The 27743-nt window shown below is 36.2% G+C and overlaps 1 protein-coding gene and 1 long non-coding RNA gene across 5 annotated transcripts in view; both read right to left on the minus strand.

Moving 5' to 3' along the window:
* The window catches only part of USP46 (ubiquitin specific peptidase 46), a 55504-nt gene that overhangs the window by 9097 nt on the left and 18664 nt on the right, over nt 1-27743 (minus strand). For 2 of the 4 annotated variants that reach the window (XM_008927446.3, XM_018069130.2), the window contains 5 exons: nt 26050-26126; nt 20126-20209; nt 19627-19824; nt 18734-18812; nt 17527-17776 (listed from right to left, as the gene is read on the minus strand). In XM_008927446.3, coding sequence (XP_008925694.1) covers nt 17675-17776; nt 18734-18812; nt 19627-19824; nt 20126-20209; nt 26050-26126 — 540 coding nt within the window. In that variant the 3' untranslated portion in view covers nt 17527-17674. Of the gene's footprint in view, nt 1-17526; nt 17777-18733; nt 18813-19626; nt 19825-20125; nt 20210-26049; nt 26127-27743 lie in introns of those variants that run through there. The other 2 variants (XR_001920220.2, XR_001920219.2) reach the window with 1 other exon arrangement.
* Nucleotides 6477-9725, minus strand: LOC108639030. The gene is made up of 3 exons (XR_001920222.1): nt 8974-9725; nt 7278-7368; nt 6477-6543 (listed from the first exon to the last, which is right to left on the minus strand). It is a non-coding gene; the product is annotated as an uncharacterized LOC108639030 (long non-coding RNA).

Consider the following 27743-nt stretch of genomic DNA (forward strand, 5'->3'; position numbering starts at 1 on the left):
AAACTGTTTCTGAATAAAATGAAGGACAAAAGGAAAAGACAAAGAAAACTTACCACAGACACATTCCTTCTTAATCTCAAAAACACTGTCATCTCTGTATTTCCTTATGCACTTTTTGACTCTGATACCGTTAGTGGAATGTTTGCCTCCTAAAATGACATCAGACTATTTCTCAAGGCTCACATCTTGGTTTATGGCTTAAGAAAGGAGCACTTTGTTCTGCAGTGTTCTTTAATATTATTCTTCACTATTATTGACAGAAATATGTTACTGTCACTCTCACACTGACATAAATTCCATCATCATTTCAGTGGATGTCTTACCCAGAATAAATTGATCAATGTGCATTATATAAAAACACTTCAAGATGAAATGGTTCAAGTCAGTCAAATAAACAAGAAGTCCAGTGATTACATTACAGCTGATATCTTTAGCTTTATCAGAATTGCATTTTATCTTATTTTAAAGGCAATTAATATTTTTGCAGCCTGGATTTTCTTACTGCTAAGCACTGCATAAGTCCTTTATGATTGAATTTGCTTTGAGCAGGGAGCTGTATGATTTTTTTTTATATATAAATTATTTTCCTGAGTTTCAAGGGTGGAAGAATTGTTACTTGGTCTGATGCATGCGGCAGCCGCTGTGTGGGTCACAAAACTACCCTGCACGGCACCCACACTCTGATTCCCACAGGGGGAATTGTTTCCCTTCCACTTGGTCAGTGTTCTGTCCACACTTTTCAAACCGAAGGTCAGATCCTTATGAAACAATTTTTCTGGGTGATGAGCCATTTTTGTGTTTTTTCCCCTGGCTTATGAAGACTAAGGAAGATAGCAAAGCCTCTCCTAACGATTCAATGTAATAGTTAAAAAAGTCAGGGCTTATTTCTAGATGGATGTGGTCATAGTTTTCCCTTTATAAGTGCATACACTAACTACAACTCGACTGTACTGCCATATGAATCAGAAGTGTCTATACAGAAAGCCTGCTGATGTGGGAGTTTCAAGCATCTTTAGTGAAGTGAAGCTGTGACTCTACCCTAAGTGCATTTTGGAAGTCAATCTCATGTTCTGTTACAAATAGAAGAAACAACTATCTGCACTAGGAACATGGCACAGATACTCTTTTCATCATCTAATCATGAAGACAGGGGTAAGATGGAATGTTATTTCACTTTGTATGAGTTCCTGTGAGGAAACCACAGAGCTACAGCTTTCAGCTTGGTTGCAAACGTGTAATTTAGATACTTGGATCTTTCTCTTCTTGATAATTATATAATCCAGTTGTATAGCAAAATATATAGGAAGAGGATAAAAAATTTTCCATGGTATTATGTATCAAAAATTCAAAGGGTAACAAAGGTTTTCATGCAGCGACTACCCCATGCCCCCAAGGCTACACATCTGAAATCAGAACCACTTGGTTGAGAAAAAACTTGGTCGAACAACAGTTAAGGATGGAGGTTGGTTTCCATATGGTGAGAATCAGTAAATTTTCACAGCTTTCAGTAGAGCTACACAGCCTGTTTCAGCAGAGAACTTGGCCCTCAGATGCCTACATGGCTTTTTGTCAAAGATGACTCTGCTCTTGGAGATGCATGCCAGAGACAGCAAGCTGTTGGGAAGCGCCAGAGCAAAAGAGACAAGGATAAAAAAGCTGGACTCAACACATGCCAGTGCTGGGGAAAAATCTCAGGTCTTCCAGTGCCTTCTTCCTTACTCTGAGAACTAGAGAGCACTGATGAAATGCCTCAATGGAAACTTTCCTTAGCAATTTTCAAATAGGAATTTGTGAGTGTACTCTGTGTCAGACACTTCTGAATTTAGGGGGTTATAGTGGAATATAAGGGGTATAAATTAGCTTATCTTTTAAAATAGACTTCCAACAGTGCAATCTGTGTACAGTCTTTTAGCTATCTGATTATTTCATCTCGTTAGCTGATTTATTTCCTCTATGAGTCTGTCAACTAAGATACAATGGGACTGGACTCTCTAATTTAGTGGCTTTCATTAGATTATGAAGTTCGAACTTGAATGAATAAGGATTTATGAGCAATTTAGTTCATAAAGATCAGCAATAATCATAGACTCAATTTGAAGTTATGGAGGAGACCATGAATAGCAAGAAATACTATTAACTTTAAACTGCTGTTAAAATTCTCATGGGATCTATGGTTATAAAAGAAATATAGAATCTGAATATTCTGATTTTTTTAACAATAAATGCTTTTTAACCAACCTGAACATTCTCACACTTAGCTATATTAGCTATATTGAAACATTGCATAAAGCAACTTTTGGCTACAACCTTAAATTTAGTGTTATTTCCACTGAAATAAACTGAAGTCAGGAGTGGTCATACCATGCAAGATGCATAAGGCAAAATGAGCATCTATACCATTTTCCCATCTCCAGCACTGACCAGGTCCCCATCCCAGCTTTATTAATGCAGCTTTAAATTGAATTCAAAGGTAAGATTTCCCTGTGGATTTCAGAAGAAGCAGAAACAAGCCATATAGCTGGAAATTACATATTCTTTACCTGTTTTCAAGCCAAAAAATAGAACGGAATATTTTGAATACCCACAAAATAGTTGAAGCATGTTGCATTAATCTAAGTTAATACAAAAAATAGCCTAAAGTTAAAGAATTAGAATAAAGATATTCTCATTTTTGCTTGTAAAATAATTTACACTTATTACCATAACATCTGTCTTTCCACTGCTGTGCTTAATGGGAGTCAATTTGGTGCTGTAAGTGATGTCAGCTAGTGGAGCCCCAGCCTTCCTCAGGACCAGGTGACTTACTGCTCTTTATTATGATAAGAGCAGATAGTTCACCGGTGAAACAATCAATCTGGGTAAATATCTCACTGTTTTAGGGGCCAGTGGGCAGGGGAAGAAGGATCTGGGGTGCAGATGGGAGTGAGGGGAGCCCTGCGAAGCCTAGGGAGACATAACAACTGGGAGCTCTGGATTTTATTGCCCACGTGTCACTGGAGTGCTGTGTTACTCCAGTCAAGGACTTCACCTGGATGAACACCTGTAAAGGCTTTTGGTTTCTTGCAAAAGAGGATGCTCATGCGTTTCCAGAGGTGACCTCAAGGGTGCTAAGGAGAGGATGAAAGACTCAAGTTTCCTCAAACTACTTTTGAGGACTATAGGCTTCCTGCCATTTACAGACTTGATCCCTCTCCTGTTCCAAAAGGCATAGCAGCACTTAAAAAAAAAGTTAATTAAGACATAATTACTATATATATTACATCACATTATGAAATATGTGGGTTTATATCTTATGTACACAGTAAACAAAAAAGTTTTGCTTCTTAATGTGTTGCAATAGCGAATCATACAAAGGATCTTTGTAGGAGAGATTTTAGGTAGTATAAATGCAAATGGTTTATGTGAAAAGAATCATAAAATAATTAAAGTATAGATACAGTTTTCGATTTAACTTCTGTTTGCTGTGATACTGGAAACTGGAAATTTACTTCTACAGAGACAAAATACATACTGATGAGAGACTCAGGTAGCAAAGAATTATTGAGGTGGGACTCTTTTATCAAAAGAAAGGTAGCATGAGAATATTTTTGAATATTTTTTAAGGTTTAGTAAGTGCCTGTTCTAAATCCTTTTTGCTCCCAACACTAAAGAGAGCCCTCCGTCAAACAGCTTGAAAGCAGTTTTTATTCAAACTCTTTGTTTAAAAGTTGGTCTTATGTAAGTCTGTAGATTACAGCCAGGTACTAAAAGGAAGGAGAAAAAAACCCCTGACCTTCAAACCCTGCTATTTCATAATGAGCCACTCTCCTGGAGCTGATATTTCGTCTAGAAACCTGACTATTTTTCATTTTTTTCAGACTCGAGTTGTTTGGAAATTGTCCTGGAAAGCACAGGCAAAATTGTCAGAGAGCTTGTAACATCAGGAAATTCATCCTGGGCCTACCAAGGTCCAACATCCCTACACTACATTTTGAAGTGCAGTAGCATGGACCTAGTTACAAGCATTATATGTGTACTTTCAATTAACAGGTTACTGGCTACACTAGCCAGTTTTCCAACACAACACGATAAAAACTGCTCACATTCACTTCAGTGAATGCCCCAAATCACATCAAATTGTAGCATGTGAAAGGCAGGATTTCTTTCCCATCTGTTCATGAGTATCAAATATTTCATGAATGTAGATGATGACAATTCATGCCAGTTGAGGGTTTCTTGAATAAGGTGCTCTGCTTTGAGCTCATCTTTTGTCAGACCATGTTAATCAGTGCCTTTAGTTTGTTTCACCCACTGGCAGTTTGAATTTTTTGAGGCACAGGGGGGTTGCTTTGTTTGCCTGTTTATTAAATTCCTATTATGGAAGGATGGCAGGTAGGATTTGGGAGAAAGAAAAGTAGTAGTTTTTCACAGAAGGAGGAAACACAGTTCCAGTGTGAATGAGATCAGTGTAAAAAGGCATCTGTTGCTAAGGAAATGCACTATATTAGAGAAATAAGAGCACAGTTTTCTCCTACTGCAGCTTCTGTATGTGAATCAACATCTGTGTTACAGTTCAGAGGAAATAGCAACAGGAGAAGTGCCCAAACAATTGGGCACACATGGTATTAAGAATAATATTTTTTTTAAAAGTAGCAGTAGGATGGCTTTTGGTGCTCTCATTAGCATTGCAGGACACCATGGAGCATAAGCATGCCCATGCCCTGAGGCTCATGCCTGAGGCAGTCATCCATCACTTCTCCCATCACTCTCTCAGATGGTTTTCCAATCTGAGAGCACAATGTTCTTTGTGTGTGAAATTGTGTATTGACTGAGAAGCAAGTAAAAGGGGATGTTTTAAATGTTTAGAAAAAATCCTTGCCACTTACAAGTTCCTGTGTTACACTCTTGCGTTAGTTATCTAATCCGCTGTATCACCCAGCAGGAGACTGGGCACAAGCTATCCAGCCTTCACCACTTGTAAATGAATTAGGACCCCATGACTTGTAAACCCATAGCAGTCCTAATATGGGGTTACTTAGATCCCGTGTGCTGCTTCCAAAAACAAATATTACTTATCTTTTTACATCAAACTCATAAAACTTGGAATTGGTTTTAGGTCTGGATTTGACCTTTCCCAAAGTCTGAGAATGCTGAGATGATTATTGGAAAACTGTGAAGAGAAAGAGTAAAGGCAAAACTTGATAAATGTCCGCAAAGGAAAGCTCTAAGAAGCACAAAATATTTTCATTTCTCATAGCTGATATGGCCAAAACCAAAGGGCAGCGCCCTCCTGGTGTAATGTCCTTTACTGCTCTGATTTGTTCTGTGAAGTCTCTCTCCTTTAAGCAGAAAACCCACCTAGAGACACGGTTTTGCTTAGGTTGCTCAAAGGAGTCGAGAAGGTTCAGTAGAATCCTTTCCTATGTGTGTGCTGGTTGTGGGGAGGAAGTAAAAGCAAACTACTCTGCTGTAGCTGGACAGCATTGTAAAATTAACATTCAGCTAAATGCAAATTTTCTTCTACCTAAGATCTTACCAGCTATCGGAAGAGAATAACTCTTTTCTTAAAAGGGATGGATAAAAATGGACAGTGGAAATGAGCAGCAGCTCTTTAAACAACCAGTCTGTCACAGTGACAGGTGAGGATGGTTCACTTCTGCATATTGCATATTATTTGTTCCAGACTCAAAATGTGGGTTATTTGGAAACCTGATCCATATGAGCTCCAAATACCCATGTGGGTGAGAAATTGCCCTTTATAAAAAGAACATAACATTTCTTATTCCTCTTCATGGATATTAACCATTTCCTTTCCAGAACATTGCCATGATTTAGCTGGCTTCTCTGCTTTGCAGAAATGAAAAACGAGATTAAAATGAAGAGTACAAAACCCAAGATTAAAATAATTTAAGGACAGAGTTCTGGAAAAAAATGTTTCCATTAAAATGTTTGACTTTTTGCTATTTAAATTTATAAAAGCATTGAGGGGCTCTTTCTTTGTTTGGTTTTGTTTGTTTGGGTTTTTTTGGGTGGTTGTTTTTTTTGGTATTATCATTGTTAGGTCAGTTTTTTTTATGATCTCATAGTGATTGTAAAATCCCTCCAAGGGCCAAAGATAAGTAATAATAAATAATAATAATAATAAAATAATACAATATAATAATATCTGTAAAAAACCAGCAAAAATAATCTGAGTAAACTTGCAGAGAAAGTTTCTTTCCCTTGGCAACTTTCCTTTCTTTGTAAGGAAATGATCTTCTTTAATGGGTCATTTGTTTCATAAACTGTCTGCAATAGAGTTTTCCCCTTTTCCTTTGAAATCTCTAGATATAGTCATGGTGAGAGACAGTTAGCTGAAAGAAACATGCAGCAACTCCCTTGTTAGATCACTCTGGACCTGATCTTTGCACACTGACTTTGATTGGGGTTATAATGGAATATGTTACTTGGAAATAAAATTCAGTAATACTGACCTTTCAGGACAAACTCGGAGCATATTTGTATCACTGAATTAATTCCTACCACCTCTGAACAGTTGTTTGATGTCTTTGCAGAGATTTTTTCCTGTGAAATAACAGTCTGCAAATCTGCCCCCTTGAAGGGAGTGCTGCAGTTATTAACAGATGACTGCCTGAAAATATAGTGAAAAAAAATATAGTGTGACAGCCTAATTCTTGTGCATGTAAGAGTAATTTAGGTTGCAGACTCTACTTCACTAACCTAAGCTCCATAATTCTCTGAGATACATAAATATTGACATACTCGTTTTCTAGTTGGGAAATAGAGGAAGAGAGAGGTTACATTATTTGCCCCATGTAAAACAACAATGGATGAGAATGGAAAGCACAGACTTTCCTGTTCAATCTATAGCCCTTACTGCTTTTCTGAACATCCTCTCACAAAGGATGAGTCCTGTTAATGTGCCTTATAGTACTGGATATGAAATTGTTGCAAAATTCACTGAAGCTGGTGGACTGATATTGCAATCCCAGAGAGAGAGAGGCTAAGTACTCTTCCATTCAGTGAAAGATAGAATGGTAGATGATACTGTCCAAAATTACAGGAGTAATATGAAGAATAAAAAAGTCCATACATACTGGCTTATCAGAAAAACAAAACAAAACAAACCCACAAAATGCCAGGGGACAAAATGCCACTGGAGGAGGACCTACATATTGGTGTTTTCTTCATTAAGAAATGGTATCATGAATTCAGCTTTAACACAGTTTCAAGATAAAAAATATTTTGCCCAGGAGATACAACTCATTTTCATATTACTGTGACTTTGAGTAAAATACCTTTGTATAAATAAAGTTCAGTTGTATACAGAGCATGATGAATGAAGTGGTTTGTTTTCAGTTCAGTATCTGGAGGTGATCTGGGGATTTGCTGCACAAGAGTGAGAGCAAGAGATTCACTATATTAAGGAAACACATTAAATTCTCCAGGTACATTTCTTTTACAAGTGTCATGACAACTAAACAGACCTACTAAACAGTGAGCCTTTATTCACTGCTGTTACCACACCAAACACTGGCTATTCACAGTCTGTGCTCTGCAGTACCATTTATTTTATAATAAACTGATTGTCTTTCCTCATCCTCTGTAACTATATTTGGGAACAATAAATGAGTAGGAATGCGTAACATTGCCATAAAGTAAAGCTTTTAGATTTCATGTACCATCTTCTCTAAGCCATGGCAAAAATGTAATTTAATATACATATTGAATACTACTCTGAAGCATGTTAATGCAAAAGTTTAGTTAGTTCAATGTTGGTTGAAACCACATGACTGGATAGTAATGCACTATGCCCAGAAATATCCCCATAAATATCAACAGTAGAATTAGCAACCTGAGGTTGAGCATTTAAAAATGTTGTAGTTGTAAAGGTTAGGGGGAAGAATTTGGGTTTTATGTTGTCCTCAAGACCATATTCTGAGCGGCAACAGAATGCCATGATGATGTCTTAGCCAACACTGTCTGAACTAGTCATCTTGCAGAATTAAAACAGTCAGTGACCTCATCTCAAAATACTTTCATTCATCGGAAAATGTAAATGGAAATATCCAGAATCAAGAAAGAGAAATAAACCATATAAATTACATCATCCTTGCTTTACCTAATATTTACCTATATAATATTTACCTAACATTTTTTAATTATTACTAGGATGCAAAAAAAGTCTAATCTACTTCTTGGAAGTGGATTAGTAACCTCAGTAACCTCAGCTGCCCCAGTGCATTCCAGGCAAGATGAGCTGTTTCAGAGACAGCAAGGGATTGGGTTGCACTGGAACAATGTGCGACAAGATCTGCACTTTGAACTGCATCCAAGAGTGAATAGGTCATCAAGGTAGCTGCTGAGGAGTTGGTGAAAATGTTCCTACCAATTCAATTAGCTGAGGGGAGGCCAGATTCAGCTCAAGTTGAAGTTAGTTACAGGGATTTTGGTACACATTACCCAATTTCTACCATTTTCACCAAATTAAGAGTTGGAAAGCTATTACATTATCTAGTAAACTACCTTGAGGATGAAAAATGCTTCATAAATGACAGTGAGAATTATATGATTAATTACTAAATAAAATTTAATATTTTATTTGTGCTTCCAAACCTTGTTTTCAAAGAGCACAGATAATCACACTTGTTGTTCTTCTCCAGGGCTCACACATAACCATGTCTTACATCTCTGCACACCAGAATTTTTATGAGGATGCTGTAAGAACCTTTGTTCCAGATTCTGTTATTAGTAATGCCACTGTAAAGCTGAAAACCTGCCTGGAGCTTCTTTACAGCTACACTGAAATGACTGATGGTAAAATTTGCTCCCTAAGCATTTGTGATGTCTAGTTTGCAACATTGGGTGATATCTGTATCTTCTGTATCTTTGCTGTTCTGGAACATGACTAGAATATTTTTTCTCATATGTGTGTCAAATGAAATCCAAAGGATATTTCACTCTGTCTTATTCCAAATTTCATTCAGCACTGACCTCTTTATTTTACTCTTGCAGTGATTTGGCAAAAAGTGTCAATCAGTCTCTATTTCTTGAATTCTGCTTGATCCTGATTGGTCTCTCCATGCATCCTGGGACAAACTGCAAACTTCATGTTGTTGTCTCCTCTGCTGTTTCTCTATTCATAGTGAGATTAAATGCACTGTTAGCATTTAAGTAACATGAACTGCAGTTCAGATGAAACATTTGTGACTGGTTTAACTGAATTGATATTGTTCACTTTGATAATGACCAGTCTTCACAGTGGTGAATGCCACCAGCAGGCTCCTTCCCTTGCAAGCCCATCCATCACACCCAAACTCTAACCATAACTCAGTAATAGACACCTACTGTGACATAGAGGATTGAGAGTGCCTCCCACCCAACCATGTAAGAATATGGGGAAGGCAGCCATAGGGGACAAAAAGGGAAAAGTTTTTAGTTATTGGATTAATTACTTAAAGGAATCTTCCTACGTTTACCACATGAAAAAACTGAAGCAGACTACATATGATTGTTTATCTTTTTTTCCTAGATCTGCTAACGTATCTTCCTATGTATGGCAAAGTTATTCTGTACTGGAAATGATACAAAACTCATACACCATGTGTTCTTGGAAAGATGAGCTGGGGAAAATACATATTGAAGCTGCTATGGTGAGAAGTGAAGAGAGCTCTCACTGGCCTGGTATGCACTCAGAGATAGGATCCAGGAAGATCCAGATCTTCAGAGGGCTGCTGGTCCCACAGACTGTGCCACAAGTATCTCCCAGAGAAAACAAGGACACATAGCTACAATCTCATTAGACTGAGGAATGCTTGAAGCTCTTATGTCACAGTGGAGCAACCAAATGCGTCATGCAGTGAGGGTGAGTGAACTTAAGGTGATGGAGTAATCTTCTGTTTGTTAAAAAATCAATAGTAGGAACATTTTATCAGAACAGATAATTAAAATGTTGTTGTCATATATATATATATATATGTATTGAAAATGGTTGTCTTATTTGTCCTCTTTCAAAATTTTTACTTGATTTTTACATTACACACAAATATTCAAGGAAATTAACATCTCCAGCTACATGGTCTTCCATGTCACATGTTTAATCATGTCTAATAAATGTTGTTTGAAGTCTGATGAGTGTATTTAAATGCGGAATTTTACAATTTTCTCCTCTCATATCTGAATTTTCAATTGAGATTAAATTATATTTTTAGCATTTCTGTTTATCTGGCACACAGAACATAACCTGTAAATGTAAAATGACTAATCTAACTCATAAAAAAGATTAAAGAACAGACACATAGGTAAACATCATACATCTTCTCAGAAAATGCATTTCTGAAGTGAGAAAAATTCTAGTGGAGCCCATGTATAGTGACTGTGAACCCTGATCTTGGAAACCTTTTCTTAGTTTCTTTATATGTACACTATAAATTCTATTTCTTTAAAATGTTTTAAAAGAACAGTTTAGTGGTTTATTTATTTCAGTCATCTCCATGTTTTAAATTTCTGTCTCCATCCTGCAGTTAAAATCTAATGTTCTAATAACCCAGGAATAGATTTGAAGATGCTTTGAATGTTTTTAATTTGAGAGGAAATACAGACTATAACATGTGAAGTGTTTTTCAACCTAGTCCTCTGATAGTCTGATGTGCCATAAATCTTACATTATGTTAGCTACAAAAATGCAGTTTGACAGCCACGTTTGATTTTGGTTCCCTGAATGATTCTGAAGGAATAACAAAAATCCATTTAGACAGGAGCAAGAACATCCATTCTCACTTTTGAGAATGTAAATTGTGTTTGCTAATGAATAACTTCAGGAAAATCAGCAGACAATGGGATCCATTCAATTCTCTGACAGAAATTTAGATCTCACTAGCAAAATCCTTTCCCACTCCAGTAGTCATATGTAAAATCCCAGGGTAAAGAGTTCATTGTTTTCTGATGCAAAAGGTAGTTCAATTCTGACTGATTTTTATTCTGTTCAGTTTCAGCTGTTCTCAAAAACATTGACGAGGTCAGTGGTGTGCTTTAACTAGGTATAGCTCAGTCACACAATTGTATGTGTATTCCACCAAGACAACTCACCATCTGCATGCAAAATTTGTTCTCTTAAGACACTTCAGAAGCAGTCAGTCCAGGTGGTGAAACATTCTCTGAAGTCACTTAAAATGCAGTGACTCCATTAAATGAAATAAAAAGCAAGCATCAGCAGTCTTGTCATCTGTAAGAATACAGGTACCTGACATTCAGAAGCATGTTCTGTAACAACCAACATCAATGCTCAGCCTTAGTCTGGCTCCAGCTGAAGTCAAAGCAAGTTGAATGGAAGCAAGATCAGCTAGGGAGTTTTATTTTTTGTAAAATATAAACATATTAACAGGAGAAAATACTGTTTTCTTATGTTACAACCTTAATAACCAACATGAGTTTTTTCTCACAGTTCTGCAGGTAGCACAGGGTTTAATTACATGTACATCATGATTAAAAAGAGCAGATATTCAACTGTACACATACACTGTGTATTGTATGCTTTACTAGAAATTCAGTATTTTTATATGTCCCCAATTGTATGCCTAATAATTTTACTATCTTATTTCATTTAAAAAACTAGCACAAAATATTTAAGTAGATTTATTATGACTGCATCATTTTGACAAGATAGAGAGGGACTATACATTTACAAACAGATACACACATTCAAAGCCTCTGACAAAACAGCCCTTTCCATATTTCTTCCTCTTCATATAGTATGTGGTGACTTTACTCCTAAAGCATCATGATAAGTTATGGAGCTAGTGTTAAGTCTTCTTTAACAAAAGCCACTGAAGCTAGAAAATTGTGTCCAGGAAATTCACTGGAACCTGTAACATGGCTACCCTGATATTGCTCTTGCTGTTAGAATGATAACTGAGAGAGGACCAGGAAACAATTAAGTACATGAACACAATCTGTCTTGGGACATTTGCAAACATGAACATGATTGCAAATACAAAGCTGATGTTTAAGCTCAGACTCTTTAAGGAATGTATATCTGTTAAAGAGGTTTTGGGGAGTGGGAACAGCAGGGTTGCAAATATTCATTAATTATCCGCTGCAGCAGGCAAGATGTTTTGGTGAACTGCAAGGTGTCTTCACAATGGTTTTGCTCCTGCCGCCTTTGAACCCCTGGGAGAAGGGTTAGGATTATCTAGAGAATGGAGCACCAACTTCAGCTGACTACAAGCTGAGAATTAGGAAGCTGCATGCTACTCTAGCTTCTCATACAGACCTACTGTGCTACAACAGAAAAGTCACTTACTCTTTCATATTCATACATCCAGTAAAGTTGCAATCTGCAACAGCCTTCATCAGAAGCATTAGGCTGTTAAATTGACTGCTGTGAATGGCACACGCAAGTTAATTTATTTTACATTGTACAGTAGTCCCAGTCTTGATAATCAAATGAAGCAGAAATTATTAAAGAACTATAGCAACTCTGAGATCATGGATAAAGGGAATTATTTGCAGTTTCATATTAAATCATTCAGGTAAAGCCAGCAAGCAAACCTCCAAGGGGGAGTAAAGAATCATTAGTATGTAAAATGGTGTGGGTTTAGCCCAGATGGTCCCGCCAGGTGGGCACATACTGGCTGATAGGTGTTATTTGACTCTGTATGCAAAAGGAGTGTGTTATTGAAATAAATCTTATAGAAAGGTTCAAGCAATCTCTTTGAAGTAATGCGTGTTAACTGAAAAGAAATTAAAAGGGTGTCTGTTGAGGCTTGCCAAAGGCTATTTACATAGTAAGTGCCATTGTAGATTGAGAAGAAACACCTCAGTATCAGAACTGATGCAACAGCAAAAAGCCCTGGTCTTTTCATTGAACAAAGCGAATACAAAGCCTAAAGCACTAGAAATTACCGTTGTATTAACAACACAGAAAATCAGTGACTTTCTCATATGGACACTACAGAAGTTTTCCTCTAAAAAACATTATTTTACCATAATGAGCACTTATCTTACTTCCATATCTCTTTGCTTTATATGGGCCCAAGTGAAGAGAAGAAAGACGCAGAAAGATTGCTCTCCTTGTCAGAACTCACACAAGGGCCAGGAATAAATGTGGCCTTTAAGATTATTCCTACTTGAGATTGTACAGACCATTGACAAAATGGCAGAGAGCAATACCTGTATCATCAGTGGACCGACAGCTAACTCTGTGTTTGGTAAATGACAATTCTCCTGTGAGAATTTGAGCTTTTCTAAATTCTAGTCATTGATAACTGCATCACAGATTAAAGTACTACAGTCATTATCAGATGGGTTAGCAGGTAGAATGCAGAAAAGGTTGTAAAAAGTGCACTGTGAGTGCAACTCATCAGGTACATACTGCTCTGTGTAGCACACACATAGTAAATACTGCATCCTTGTTAAGTATGAATAAATATGTATGAAAATACTTAGGCTTCTCAAATTTACAATGCAACTCACACTACAAGCCTAAAAATGGAAATTGGGTTGTAACTAGAGAATTGGATTACAAACAAACAGCTGCAAAAACAATAACACAAAAGCAAAATATTAAGCTGATTGGAATTTCACAAGATTGACAGTGTTGCTTAAAGTGCTTGGGTTGATTACATTTTAAAAAACTAAAGTACATAAAAATTTAAACAGAACAGATAATATTAACCACAGAAGTTATTATACAAATACAATAACAGACCAAAAAAAAGAAAAATAAATTAAAACAAACACTGGTAAAAGGTACTAGCAAGGAATAGGTACACAGCCAAAACTTGTTAAAATTTCTAATATTCATTCAGCTGTAAGACACTGCTCAGACCTGTCAGCCACATGCAGCAAAAAAGAGACAAAACAAGAAGGGATCTGCTGCTAAGAGGCATCAAACTTTTCAAACCTGTCAGCTGCAAGTCGTCAGCTCAGATGCCAAGTACATGATGCTGTAATAGATGAGTGAATGAAATGTAATGTCTGAAGATAAAAGACAACTTGTGGTAGCAGTTTAGGACCCATCATATTATGTGAATTTCAGTTTCATTTTGTTAGGTCTTTAATAGCTTTATTAAATCTGATATGAAGGAAACTCCTACTGCTTTATTTTCTCTTCTCCAACTGCTAGAGGGACAAGAATTTCAATACATAATCTAGTACTCTGAGATAAGTAAATTATTAAAAAAAATTAAGAGGAGTAATTTTGGGACTTAATTTCAAAAAGATGTTCTGTTTCATTGGTATATCTTTTCCATCACTACCTTCTTCTGCCTCCTTCTGCTATGTCCCCAAAGCAGAAATTACATAAAATCCTGGCAGCCTGTTCTGGGAAACATAAAAGTTGAGTTCTGAGCTCATCCTCTAAGATAACTGATCAGCACCGCAGTGGTTCACTGGGTTCAGTGGAAAAACTGCACAAGACAAAAATGTTCTTTTTTCTAAGTAAGAACATACTAATAAGATTTATAAATGGACAATGCATCTTAGCAACAGCATGTGAAACAAGTGGAAAACTTCAATTGTTGTTAGGCCTAAAATACTTAGAATCTGACACCATAAAATATAGTAATTTTAGGGAAGCACAGAGTACTATTAGACATCTGTGCTAGCATTTTGTTTCCTGGCTGCTAGCTGCTAGCTGAAAAGCTTTTATTGTCTTAGGTATTTTTCCATTCCTTCATAAGGGACTGGAAATCTATGCATAATCATAAGAGAAAAAGCGTTATAATTTATTTAATCAACTAAAGTACTTTACATCATATGATTATTCCTGTGGGGATCCCAATCCTGCAAAACTTGTGTGAATGTACTTAATTTGACAGAGAAGTGTTCCTCTGCCTAGACTGGCACTATTCATACAGCTGTGATGGACAGCTTTTGCTGGACTGAAATCAAAACATTCAGCACACTGTAGATTGGAACCAATTTAGAGAATTGTGACTGCAATTTTTTAAAAATCCAAGTAAAATGCTCCTTTGTTTAGCTAGTGTTAGCATAAAGCATGTATTCCATAATTTTTCAGAGCTAATGTCAGACTGATGTGATAGCATTGCTGCGATCTTCTGAAGAGCTAGCAGGAATTTAAAATGCTCATTCTAGTAATTTTACTCTCAATAATGTACTGCAATGATCTGTATGTTTTACAGTCTAAAGCTGTCTTGCAGCTGAAGAAACTCAAAGATTATTATTCTGTACTTTAGCATTTAAATATTAATTCATACTATTAACAGTTAAAAAATCAATTTTCACTTAAGTCAATTGAAATATGGAAAATGTTTCCTAAAATTGAACTGCTTTAAAAATTATTTTTAAGAAAAATTACTTTTCATATAAACATGAGCCCTGAAGATTCAAATGATACCCTAAGAATATCTGTTTTGTTGCTTGTTTTAAAACTAAAGAATGCCTTAAGAAAGTTCAGCAGTAAACTGCGAAGTACAGATCTTTGGACCAGCACTGGCTAGTGCTGATCTAGAAAGTGACTTCATTTACAGTGAGGAAACCTTACCCATTTTAAAAGGCAAGTGATAATTATATTTTTATATGGAAATTTGAAATGCTTATAAATAAATCCATGAAAGAGGGACTTGCAGGTTTAGTTTTTCAGTGGAAAAGCTCCTGGGCCTCAGTTGAAGTCTCCTGTAAGAGGTCTGTCTTCTGTGTTAGAGACAGAACATTTCATTCTAACATCAATAAAAGAACAAGAGCTGCATCCCAACTATGCTTGTCTTGAGCCTGCATGCAAGCCTTCATTCATGTGAGTGATCTCTGTAGACCACTACTGTTATTCACCAAAGTACTCCAAAGTTACGTTCTATGTCTGTTTTCTTACATCAATATAATAACATGATAAACCACAAATAATGTTAGCTGAAAAGTCCACTTCTCTTTCTCACTGTGTAAAGTGCTACATTGCCTTAGTTTACAAAATGTCCATTGGTAAATCCAACTGAACTTCCAATGATGTTACTGTAGAAACTATTACTTCATTTTCACCATTATTTAACAAAAGATATTTCACATTCACAGTAGAGTACAATGAAAGCAGTTATTCTCTTTCCTGCAGAACACTAAAATATGAGATGTAGCTGCACTTCAAAAGCCATTTCTTGAAATGGAGTGTCAGCCATAAAGTGGCAGGCAGGTTTCTTAAAGAAAAGGACCAAAAGCAAAATTGTCTAATAAATACATAATGACTGAATGAAATATAACAGGTAGAAATAAGTTTTGTGAGATGAGAATATTTTCCTATAAATATTAGAACCAACTGTCATTCCCCATGAAGACGAGTGTTTTTGCTGTTGACATCATTGGAATAGGACTTTGGCTACTGAAGTTCAAGAATTGTATAATGGAATGAAAGTGCCAGAGTGAGCAAGGTAGTTACCCAGTGTTACCACTGACTAAAGCCATTATTGATCCCTTCTCATACCCTACTGATACTTTCTTCTACATTCATTCTTTGCCAAATTCCAGTATACGAGTTCTGAAATTTTATTAGCCAGTGCATGACTAGTGCCAGCCAAATTCACCCAGTAAAATCACAAACCAAGCCTTTTGTACTAAGCCTTCTGATGTTTTTGAAATCAACACGCCAGAGCCCTATCTGTTTCTGTGGTGATAAAATGTTGTCAAACATGACCAAAATGTTAGAGATGATATATACATGATAGTATGTAAACTAGCAGTTGTTATGTATTATGTTTCTAAGAAATGGACTCTGTCTTGAGATATGAAAATGGGACCTACAGATGTTCAGAAAATTGCAGGATAAAGCTGTGTCTTATGTACAAACAAGTGCTTCTTTAAATGGACTGTGTGATTTCAATCCTGATGGATATTTTACAGCGTGAGCAGTGTTGCAATCTTTGCAAACTCAATTAAATAAACAATCTATGGTATAATTTTAACAAAAAAGGTAAGCTCAATCTCTATAAATGTAATTTATCTCTGTATCATGTATGTCATCTCACTCCCTTTATTCTAATACTCTGTAAGTTCTGAATGTCACCTCTTCTGTACTATCTCACAATAAACAAAGTGACTGAACATAGAGAATTACTTAGTTCCAGTGTAATTTAAATCCCTCTACGTGAATTTTAGGCCTGAGGTTACACACTGAAAGTTTAAATAACCCCAAGTTTAAATGATTTTGGAAGAATAGCTTTTCTGCAGCAGAGTAACAAGTAAAAAAATCCCCTTACAATTACAACTCCAATCATCGTGAAATAGATATTTTTCCTTACACTTAAAATGGATAAGTATATGTCAGGAAGTACTTCAAGGAATGTTTTGTAAATCAACACACCCCAAAACCATTTAGAAAGTTTTAAATAATTTTGCTCTAAATGTAATGAACACTTCCATATAAAATACTACTCTAGCTGGATTGGGTTTAACAGTTGACATCCAAATCTTATTATCTGTAAATGTTAGTCCATATAAATTCCACTAAAATCTGACTGCAATTAGCTCTTCAATCAGACTTAAAAACTACAAACAGCCCCCCCCTTTAAACAAAGTTCTGCATGTCAAAAATGGATGGTTATAGTCAATATCACATAGACCATTTAGTAGGAGACAGAGTGTATCATTGTTCAACCATTCCAGATGTGGTCTGTGTAAAAGTCAGTTCAGGGGAACCATCATCTTCTTTTGTGTGCAGCATCATTGTGCGCAATTATCACAGTTTGCCAAGTCACTCTCTTGACTGATAGAATAAAATATAGCCAGACTCCGAATTTTTTGATATATCAGATGTCAGACCATAGAATTCTTCAATAGCTTGAGCATCTATTTTCTGCAAAATAAATAACTTTTTTTATATGCTATTAGATAAAAGAAATACCAAACACAGATTAAATGACTGTATGAACAGAAAACACAAATTCAGTTACTTGTTTTGGGGTAGCAATTAGCAAATTCTGATTGCAATTTAAGTAGTGAAAGGTTAATGTTCAGAGTCTGAGCCCTGCCGATACCACTCATGGAAGTCCATGGGCTTGTTTGTCTCACTGCACCTAACTAAATTAGGCTTTTTCCAATAGCAGAGAGACTCCTTGGAAGGCCACAGCGAACACTGTTAAAACACGTAAATGTGACCATGTGATCCCATCTTTCTGAAACATAAAGAAAACCTCCTCAAGATATGCCCCATCCAATATCCCAGTGCTTACTTTCCTTACCTCCTGGGAAATCAGACTAAAGACCCTGGTTTTGCCAAGGTGCCACAACGACATGAAGGGTTTGAAGACTGAAATGCAGAATGCTTAGACTAAATCTATAAAGCTGTGGGACAGATACTGCTCTAATTTACATTCAGGCAATCCTAGATCAACTACAGAGCTCAGACTTTCTTATAAACTCCCAATTGTTCAAAATTTAAAATTCTAGAGCAATGCTAGCTTTACTTAGCCCAATTTTGCTAAGTGATAGGTTTTTTTAATGACTTAAATTGATTTTATTAGATGTAGAAAACATTCCAAATTAAACCCTTGAAGTCTGATATTAGAAGCATTTGATGGTGCTCTGAAACAAAATGACCCCCTCCGACATTGACAGAGCACAAACTACGGGATTAATAATTTTGTTTACAATCTTGTTTCCTAACAGAGTTGAGCAAAATATCACATTATACAATCAAATTGTGGGTTTGCAGACTATTAATCTCTACCCAGACCTGGATCAGAATTTTAACCCCAGATAGAGAAGAAAACATAAGTACAAAAGTTGTGCTCATGACCTTCAGCATACTGACCTCTACAATGTCATCATCAAACAAGAGCCAAAATCCATGACTTTTCACAATAGTAATATAATGTCCCCGATTCGGTCCACTAGAAAACAAAACAAGAACCCAAACCACAAAATATTAGAAAATACTATTGAGTCCATTTGGATAAGTCACATTTCTTTATGCAAGGAGAATTATAACTGTTACGAAAAACATAGTAAACCCACCCCCTGTGGTACAGTAGACACTTCATCTCTACAACTTTTTATTGGCTTGTTGCAATTTCATCAGCTGAAAGTTAAGGGTGTTGTTTTCATCTGTGCCAGGACCATTTGCAAAATAATCTATAGAACACTTAACAAGTTGCTCATGGCAGGCATCAACTATTGCAAATATTTTAAAAACATTATGAACCAAATATAAGTAGGAAAATTGTTTGGTGTCAACCGTGAATCTTGAGTTATATGTAATCTTTGAGAAGAGAAAGAAGGTCATATTTCTAGAGTCCCAAGGATTCTTCTGTTTGTTTCATATTTGACAATACCCCATATATGAGAAGTTTTATTAAAGCTATCATTTTCATTGCCTTGACAGGAGATCAAGGTAATCTGTTGTGGGGTCTACGTGCTAGCAGAGTCCTGGCTCACAAGTTATCTAAGTGCACTCATGAGGAAGGAGATAGTTTCGTTAATTTAAGCCAAACTTGTGACTTGTGGAGACCTGAGACATTATTTCTTAAACAAGTACAGATTTACTATGAGGGAAGGTGGCTGAAAGTTTCAGCCCGAGACACATGCAAGTCAGCGCAGCCGCTAGGTTTAAGGTCTCCCTTCCCCTCCCTCCACATTTTGTCAGGCTTGCCTCTGCCCTTGGCAAATGTCTGGCAATAGTTTGTGATAAACATGAAAGTCTATTACCTTCCACAGTGAACAACAACAGCTACCAAGTCGTACATCCGATCTAAGTTGACAGCATCGCCAGATGTGTTGAAGAGACGTAACTCCAGAGGAAATACTACACGATAAGACAGCTTAGTATACCTGTGCAATTGCTCCATATACTTGAATCTCTTGAGGTGTAAGGCAAGAATCATTGGCAGTTTTTTTACTCTCATCCTGTGAAAACATTGAAGTGCATATGATAAACACCTGACCAGTTCAAAGCCGTTCTCTCTTTCCTTAATAAGTTCTTAATAAGCAAATGCGTTATAAAACCACTCTGTAAGTAACAATAGTCAACTAGCAGTAGCTTCTAGACTAAGACACATGCCTTTAAGTCTGTCTGCAGGTTCTCTGGCCCACACAGAGAATACAGTTGGGATGTAAGGCTTTTAGGTATCTAAATAAAATAAATATCGAGGAGAAGGTTTGTCAGAACCCAGGAGGGGCATGGTGAAACAGCCACCTTTTTGCTTACCTCTTCTGTGCCTCTTGTTTACTGCAGCAAGTTTCACAGTAGTATTTCTGTTCACTACATAATGTCTCTGTGTTACTGAAGTCTCTGTAAATAAATACAATTATCAGTTCTTAAAGGACCTGAATACATTTGCCCCACTTGGGCTGATGAACTGGAACCCTAAAAAGACACACAGGATGAAATCTTCTCTCCACTGAGTTCAGTTTTCTAAAACATCTAATGCAACTGTACTGGAGTTTCCAAAGGGATTTAAGGTATCTGGCTGCTATGAAGGGGCTATTTTAGGAGCAGAGACCTTCCATATGATACAAGTGGAGGATCAGGTATCTCAAAATGGGACTTATATCTGGTCTCTTACACATAAAGGGGCTACCTAGACTTGGGTGCAGTAACTCAACTCATCCAGTTCCTTTTTAAATTATTTGCAGAATGGAGAAGCTTCAAGTGCACTTCCATCATCCCCAAATAGCTCACATTTCATGGTGTTCTTCCATAAGATAAGTTTGAATCCTCATACACAGAAGATATACATTTAACTCAGTTTCCTGCATCCTCTAGCCTCTTGAACAGTCAGCCAGAAATTTTTATATTATACCTTATCATTTTCTAAAAAGGAAAGTAACAGCTAGTATAGAAAATTTTATAAATCCTGATCAAGTAAATACACTTGGAGACATTTTTGGATTGAGCTTTTGAAGCGACAGAGGCAGAGGAAGGTTGGTTTGATAGTATCTCTCAGTTCACAGAAAAGATTTATTGGAAGTCACAGTGCTGTTTTTCTTTGGAACAGAATTTTAGGTAGCTAAAAACACTCAACTGAAAAAAAAAAGTAATTTTTTTGTCACCTCTGGTATTATGTTGCAGCTAAGGTGTTACATTGCAGGTGTTTTGAGAACTGTAAATGCAGACATAAACACCTATCTTCCATTCTAAGCACATGGGTTTTCTTGTGACTTTGAGCCTTAAATAGATATATCAGTAGAAGTACAGAACTGTCCTACTGATTGCAACTACATTGTACCTAACAGACTTCTGAACTCCAGGCAATTTCAGACCCATTCAGACCCCAGTAAACTCCATTCTACCATTGCAGTTCACATGCATGGAGGCTGAAGCCACACTGTCCACAAGTTCAGTCTGCTTTTACAGTGGGCAGAACCAGAATCATCCTACAAAGGCAAAGGGAGGATCCTGGATGATTATTTCTTCCTGGCATCATCACTACAGGGGTAGGTGGAAGAGCTGAAGACTATACAGTTTGCCAGGGATAGATATTAGAAGTTATTTATGTAACTTCAAAAAGGTGGGGACTTTCCATTTTCAAGTTTTAAGTTATTTAAGGTTGACAGAGCATGACAAAGAGGCACTTAATATGACTGCATAATATTTTTAATAACTGAGAATACTTCTAGAAGTTTTTTTCTTTATATGGTCTTAGCACTTTGGTCAGAAAGTGCTGAAGTTTAGGACAAAATACATCTCTTGAAAGACAAGTTAAGCTAAAAAAGATAAGCTTTGATCATAAGTTTACTTTTTTATCTAAAAGAAAAATAAAACATTATCACTGGAAAATATTTGCTTCAGTGGTAAACCCTGATCTCAAATATGTGATTTCACATTCGAATTTAAAGACAAAATTAACTGAATTCAGTCAATTCCTCTGAAAAACATGGTAACCTTTCAGGGAATCATAAATAAAGAGCTGAAATTCTAGAAAATTAGAGGTGGGTTATTTGTGTAGGGAACATAAAGCTGCAAGATTCAGTAGAATGTGCTTGTGAAAGTTTCAGGTCTGCTGTTAGAGTAAGAGTATGATGTTTATTTCCAAACCCTAAAGTTGCAATTTAAAAAAAACCCAAGCCACCAAATTTGTGGAATTTATTAGTTTTCTTCCCACCTCAAAGTGAAACAATGGAAATAATGCTCTTCTAACATAAAGAAACATGAGGGGATGGTAGAAATTTGATAGTATTTTGATAGATATAAGCCTCCCATGAAAATTAATTAACTCAAAGTGTTTCTGAATTCCTTCTAAAATGTACTATTTGTTCTGATGCTATTATCTATTATTTTTAGAAGTAGTAGTAGTATTTATTAGTAGTATTACAATATCTATTATTAGTATCATTAGAAAAAAAATGTTTCATTGAATGAGTGGTTAGGCATGGAAGTAAGTTGCTTAGGGAGGTGGTGGAGTCGCCACCTCTGGAAATGTTCAAGATGTGTCTGGATGTGGCACTTGGGGATATGGTTTGGGGCAATTATACTAGATCAATAGTTGGACTAGATGACCTTGAAGGTCTTTTCTAACCTTGATGATTCTGAGCTAACATTTTAAATGGTAAATTGACTGCTATGGCAATTATGTCTGTGAAAGCTGGAAAAATATACAAATATTTGATAAGCCAAGGGACATTCTCCTATATGTACCACATTCATTTTGCTCTTTTGTTTCCTTGTCTTCTAATTTCACCTATGACCCTCTTCTACCAAAGCAGGTGAGGCACAGTCATGGAATTTAAAGGCACTAATAACTCACTTATACAGCACGTATTAATTTATTTTTTTATACTAGGAACAGAACTGGTGGCATATTTATAAGCAGTAACTCTTTCCTTGGAGGAAGGGAGGTATGCAGGTGAGAATTAGATGCTTTTGTTGCCCACTGCAACTTCTTCGGTAGGTCTTTCATCAGTGGTGAATTTTCAGCATGTCACTTCTAACAGATGTTGAACGGTTAAAAACAACAGGTCATTGACTGGAGTTCATGCAAAGTGCATGTGCAAGAGCCACAGGTTTGCCAAACTCTTCTCTAGACCTGCACAGTTTCAAGGTATGTCTGACTTCCTCCTATTCCGTTAACAGTCCAATCTGCATTCTGTTTATATATTATTTTAACAAGAGAAGGAAATTTTAAAATACACCTGCTCAAGATATACTAACTTATTCATTGACCATGGGGTTAGGTTTAGGATTGACCTTATGCTTCCACAGTACATGGAAGCCTCGTTGTAGCCTTCCTCTACGGCCTCTATGCTGCAGCGTGAAACATGCTTTCTAATGTTTATATGCATAAATAATATGAATTTTCTGTTTAAAGAGATGAGAGAATTCTTGGTGTAATATAAATGCACAGTTAAAAGTCAGGATCAAATTGACTGGTAAACTTTGCAACTCCTAGTGAAAATAAAAATAATGGATGTGTGCTATATCTGTAATGGACTTCTGTTGCTTTAGGTCCAGCTGTCTACCCTGTGATTTAGACTACACCAGAGGCTTGTATTCTTCAGACATCTTGAGCACACAAGGGCCTTTCACATTTTGAAAAACTACAGAGATAAAAGAACATTCTGTAGTGGCAAAGAAATTCCTTCTACTTAACTGTTACCTTGCACAGTTTTTCTATATTTTATCTTTTCAATGCAGTAGCACTTAAAGCTGTTAAGACACAGCAAAGCAGTTGTTAAAACAAAACAGGAAGCAGCAGTTTCCAAAAAGTGTAATAACTTGGATGTTCCTATTGAAAGGAATCACAAAAGCACTTATATTTTGTTTAATAATGCATAGTACCAGACAACAATGAGAGGAAATCCATATTCTAACTGAATATATGTTTTCTAAGCAGAGGTAGAAATGCTGCCAGTGTAAAACACAATCAGAATACATCATAGGTGATGACTCTCCTCCCGTTCAATCTGTAAATAGCAGCTTGTATCTCCCACCAGAAGAAAAGAAAAACCAAGATTTTGCTTTGCTTTATTTCCAAAGGGAACAATGGGTAAACTTCAAAATGCGTCATGCTGTTGGAGCAAAGGCAGATACTATACTGGGATGCATAAATAAACTTTTAGGGCATCCATTCTTCTCAGGATTGTGCAGATTTATGCTGGAATACTATGCCTAGTTTTAGGCAGCTGCACTTCAAGAAAGATGGAGCTCAAGAGAGAGGTTCAGCTAAAGAGAATGCCAAAGAGTAATGAACATGAGCAGAGATCTAGAGAAGATAGCCTGAGAAGGAAAAGTTAAACGACCTTAGATAGTTTAAATTTAAAAGAAAGTAATTGCATTCTTCCTGCATGTAAAAGGCTACTGCTAAGAGGAAGGGGGGCAAGTCCTGGTTTATTTCCAGATTACAGAGAACAAGTGAAAATAGAATTGAACTAAAACAGGGAAGATTCATTTTACACAGCAGAAAAAACTTCTTAGTAGTAAGGTCAGGAAGGACTCGGGTAGGCAATCACGTTACTACTGCTAAAAAGATCTTCTAGAACAGGTTGGCTAAGCATCCTGTCTGATGTGGAGATAGGGGCTAACCTCTTGGGGTCACTTTCAACTCCACCCTTCACCTGTGGGTTGCAGCAGTGCAGATGCAGTTCTTCCTCATCTTAAACTACAGCCACTGTCTGTTCAGTACTAGAAATGCTATTGGTACTTTACTGAAGTATTCTGCCTTTACATAAAATGGTCTATCCAAACAAAACATTTCCAAGAAGCTTAACAACCAAGAAATAAAATAAAAAACTGGAGAAAGCTGAAGGATAGATGATAACTTATGTACAGCAGCAGTTTCTAACAAGTTCAACAGACTCAACTGTAAGAAAAAGTCAGAGCTCAGTCTCCAGTAACTGTATAACATAGAACCAAATAACAACTCAGGATAGAAAGGACTTCAGAGGATGCACACTTCAGCCTCCTTGCATCAGTGTAATTTCAAATTGACTTGGAACACCATAGGGAAAGGTAAGTAATGCCGACAAGTTCAAAGCAGGGACTACAATGAGGAGTCAAAGTGTTCAACCAAAAGCCTGTAGTACAATACTAATTCTACTGTTGGTGACTATGAACAGACAGAGAGACTACAGGAGGAAAAGAGAAAATAATGCATTGCTTTCCAAAGCCACTCTTCAGTTTTCTCACTTTTTACAGTGCAGCTAGTTAGTGCAGTTTGGATTACTTGAGGGCTGTTGTCTTGAGGGCTACAGAGACCAAACGAGACAGAAACTGATAATGTAAAAACTGATTGGACTTAGCATTTTAAAATGTAACAGAAGTTACTTACTACAGTTGCGATATCCACAGAGAAATCACTGCTCTCTGACTCAGGAAATGGTTAGTACCTCACATGATTTCTCTTTCTGTAACTCTCAGCTTGGGATGAGATGCCCAGCAATCCTTCCTAGGCATTCCAGAATTACTGATAAATGCAATTTCAACCTTGGTTGCTATTTGGAGTTTGAAAGAGGTTGATCAATTGATAATCATTACCTTAGAGCAGCAACATATTGTCTTAAATATAGGTGATGGTTTATTCTATCAATGCCAAAATCCTGAATATTTTAAATCCCTCAGAATAATCATCCATGCATGTCTGAAAATTATTTTGATCTCTAAAGTACGTTTTAGTAGACTGTACTAGGAGCAGAACTGAAATTTTAGAATAAAATATTTCTTCACATAATTTTAGGATGAGATACAGAATAATAAATTTATAATAGAAAACTAGAGTTTTGAAATATTTTGCCCTCTATGTACTCTAACACTCATTCTGCAAAGCACACATTTAACTTTTAATATACACATAAATTCTAATCAACAAAGCACTTGAGTAGAACCTTAAAGATAAGCACACTTAAAACTCTTTCTAGACAATATTATTCTGCAGCAATTCTTCTAGATGACAAGGAAATCATCTATTTTTCCCAAGAGATGACTTTTTTTCTCTTTCAAACACACATATTGAAAGTGAGTAAAACAAAGTACATTAATGTATATTTTGTCATTAGAGGAAACATCCAGTTTAAAGTCTTTTTCTTCTGTTTAAGAAAAGTTTGAACCCAAATGTTATTCTAATTTTCTTTACCAAATACACTCGGAAATTTTAGCAGCTAGACAGAACTACTTGCCAAAAAGATCCATTCATTTACCTTAGACAGTGTGTAATCGATGTGTTCTGCTCCACATCAACAGAAAGGTCAAGAAAATCTTCATCTTTGCTACTAACCTGTTGCAAAAAATACACATGTAAAACAGAGATGCCATACATTTAAATGCTGTTTATATCTTTGAAAATGCTAAAGGATAGAGAAATTTCTATGAAAATAAACTATGCAAAAATTATTAATTTCAATGCTTTTATTTTTTTTCCAGTTCCTTGTGACTATATTCATTAGTAATTCTACCAATCCTGTTTTCATATAATTTAACTTCTATCTGTTCCACTTATCCAATCCCACTAACCATGGACCAGTGATGACAGCCTATTGTTCACTAAATGATGGTTGATCATCATCCCCTGTGTTAGTTGTGATTGGTGCATTACATATGTTCCTTTGTTATGTAACACAGTCTACTTTCTTATTTTACTGGAATTTTGTTGACCCTTTGTATATTATATTACACTATATAATCACAGTTTATTCCTATCTAATTTTTTCCACTATAAAGGATGTAGTGAAGATATTTTCCAAATATGCATCTGTCAAAAAATGTCATATTTAACTGTGTTATTTTTTCTCTCCAGTGAGCATTCAAAAGGCTGGGTTTATATTTCTGGTTGACTCAGCTGCATTTCCCCATTGAACATTGTTTCTGGACAATACTTTTGACTAAAAATATTGAAGATCAAAGGTAAAAATGATGAAGTGATAATAATTTGCGAAATCATTTTGATATTGCCAATCTTTTTTTTTAGACGGAACAAGAGAAGAAAAAGTATAATGAATTTTTATTTAAAAAAATAGGCCCAAATATTTTCAGAATGACATACTGATTTTTGCTTTGAAAATTATTTTTTACTAAGAGTGTTTAATCTTGAAGGTGAAGTAACATTAACAAAAAAGTCATGCAAATGGATAATCCTTGTAATACTTATCTGAGTCAAAAGGCTGCAGTTACTTACTGCACATGAATTCACTCATATTCACAACAACCAATTTTGTTTATAAAATGTTGCATGAACACTCCATATTTTGCCTCCTATGGCTGCATTTCCTTAGAATAACTAAATCAGATGGTGTGACAGTGAAGTTCAAATCAAGAACTTCCGTGAGGGGTTGAATTCATCATTCTGGCAGAAGTCCCTCATGCTCAGATTTTTGCAATTCTATGGATGTCAAAGTTTTTGCAATTCTATGGATGTACTACTTTCAGTTCATATTTGTGTTATATCAGAGATCCTCTAAGCTTGGTGAATGCAGCCCATATCAGACCTGAATCCAGAGGAACACCTTTAGCAGGATGAATTTTGTTGTTATCAAACATGTATAGAGGCAGAACCCACACCCAATTGAAGTGAACAGCAAATCCTCCTTGAGACATGACTTGACCCACAGGGGACAGGAAGCCACAAAATTGGCAGCAATCAACTGCAGTATAAATATACAGCTAAAATTTTTAAAATTGAAATAGATTAAATAATTAATTTTCAATATATCTCTCATGTTTTTACTTGAACAGGCTTGTTCCAAACTTCTTTCAGCACCTTTTTTCACATTGACTATCACTGCCTCTCTTCTCCCCACTCCCCCACTCTGACCCAAGCCCCTGGAAAAGTCAAATTTTTTGGAATACAGAGCTACCCTTTATGATTAGAAATATCAGGATATGTTCTTTTACACAT

The sequence above is a fragment of the Manacus vitellinus genome, unplaced genomic scaffold (genome assembly GCF_001715985.3).
Source record: "Manacus vitellinus isolate BGI_N305 unplaced genomic scaffold, ASM171598v3 scaffold_0_pilon, whole genome shotgun sequence".
Lineage (NCBI taxonomy): Eukaryota > Metazoa > Chordata > Aves > Passeriformes > Pipridae > Manacus > Manacus vitellinus.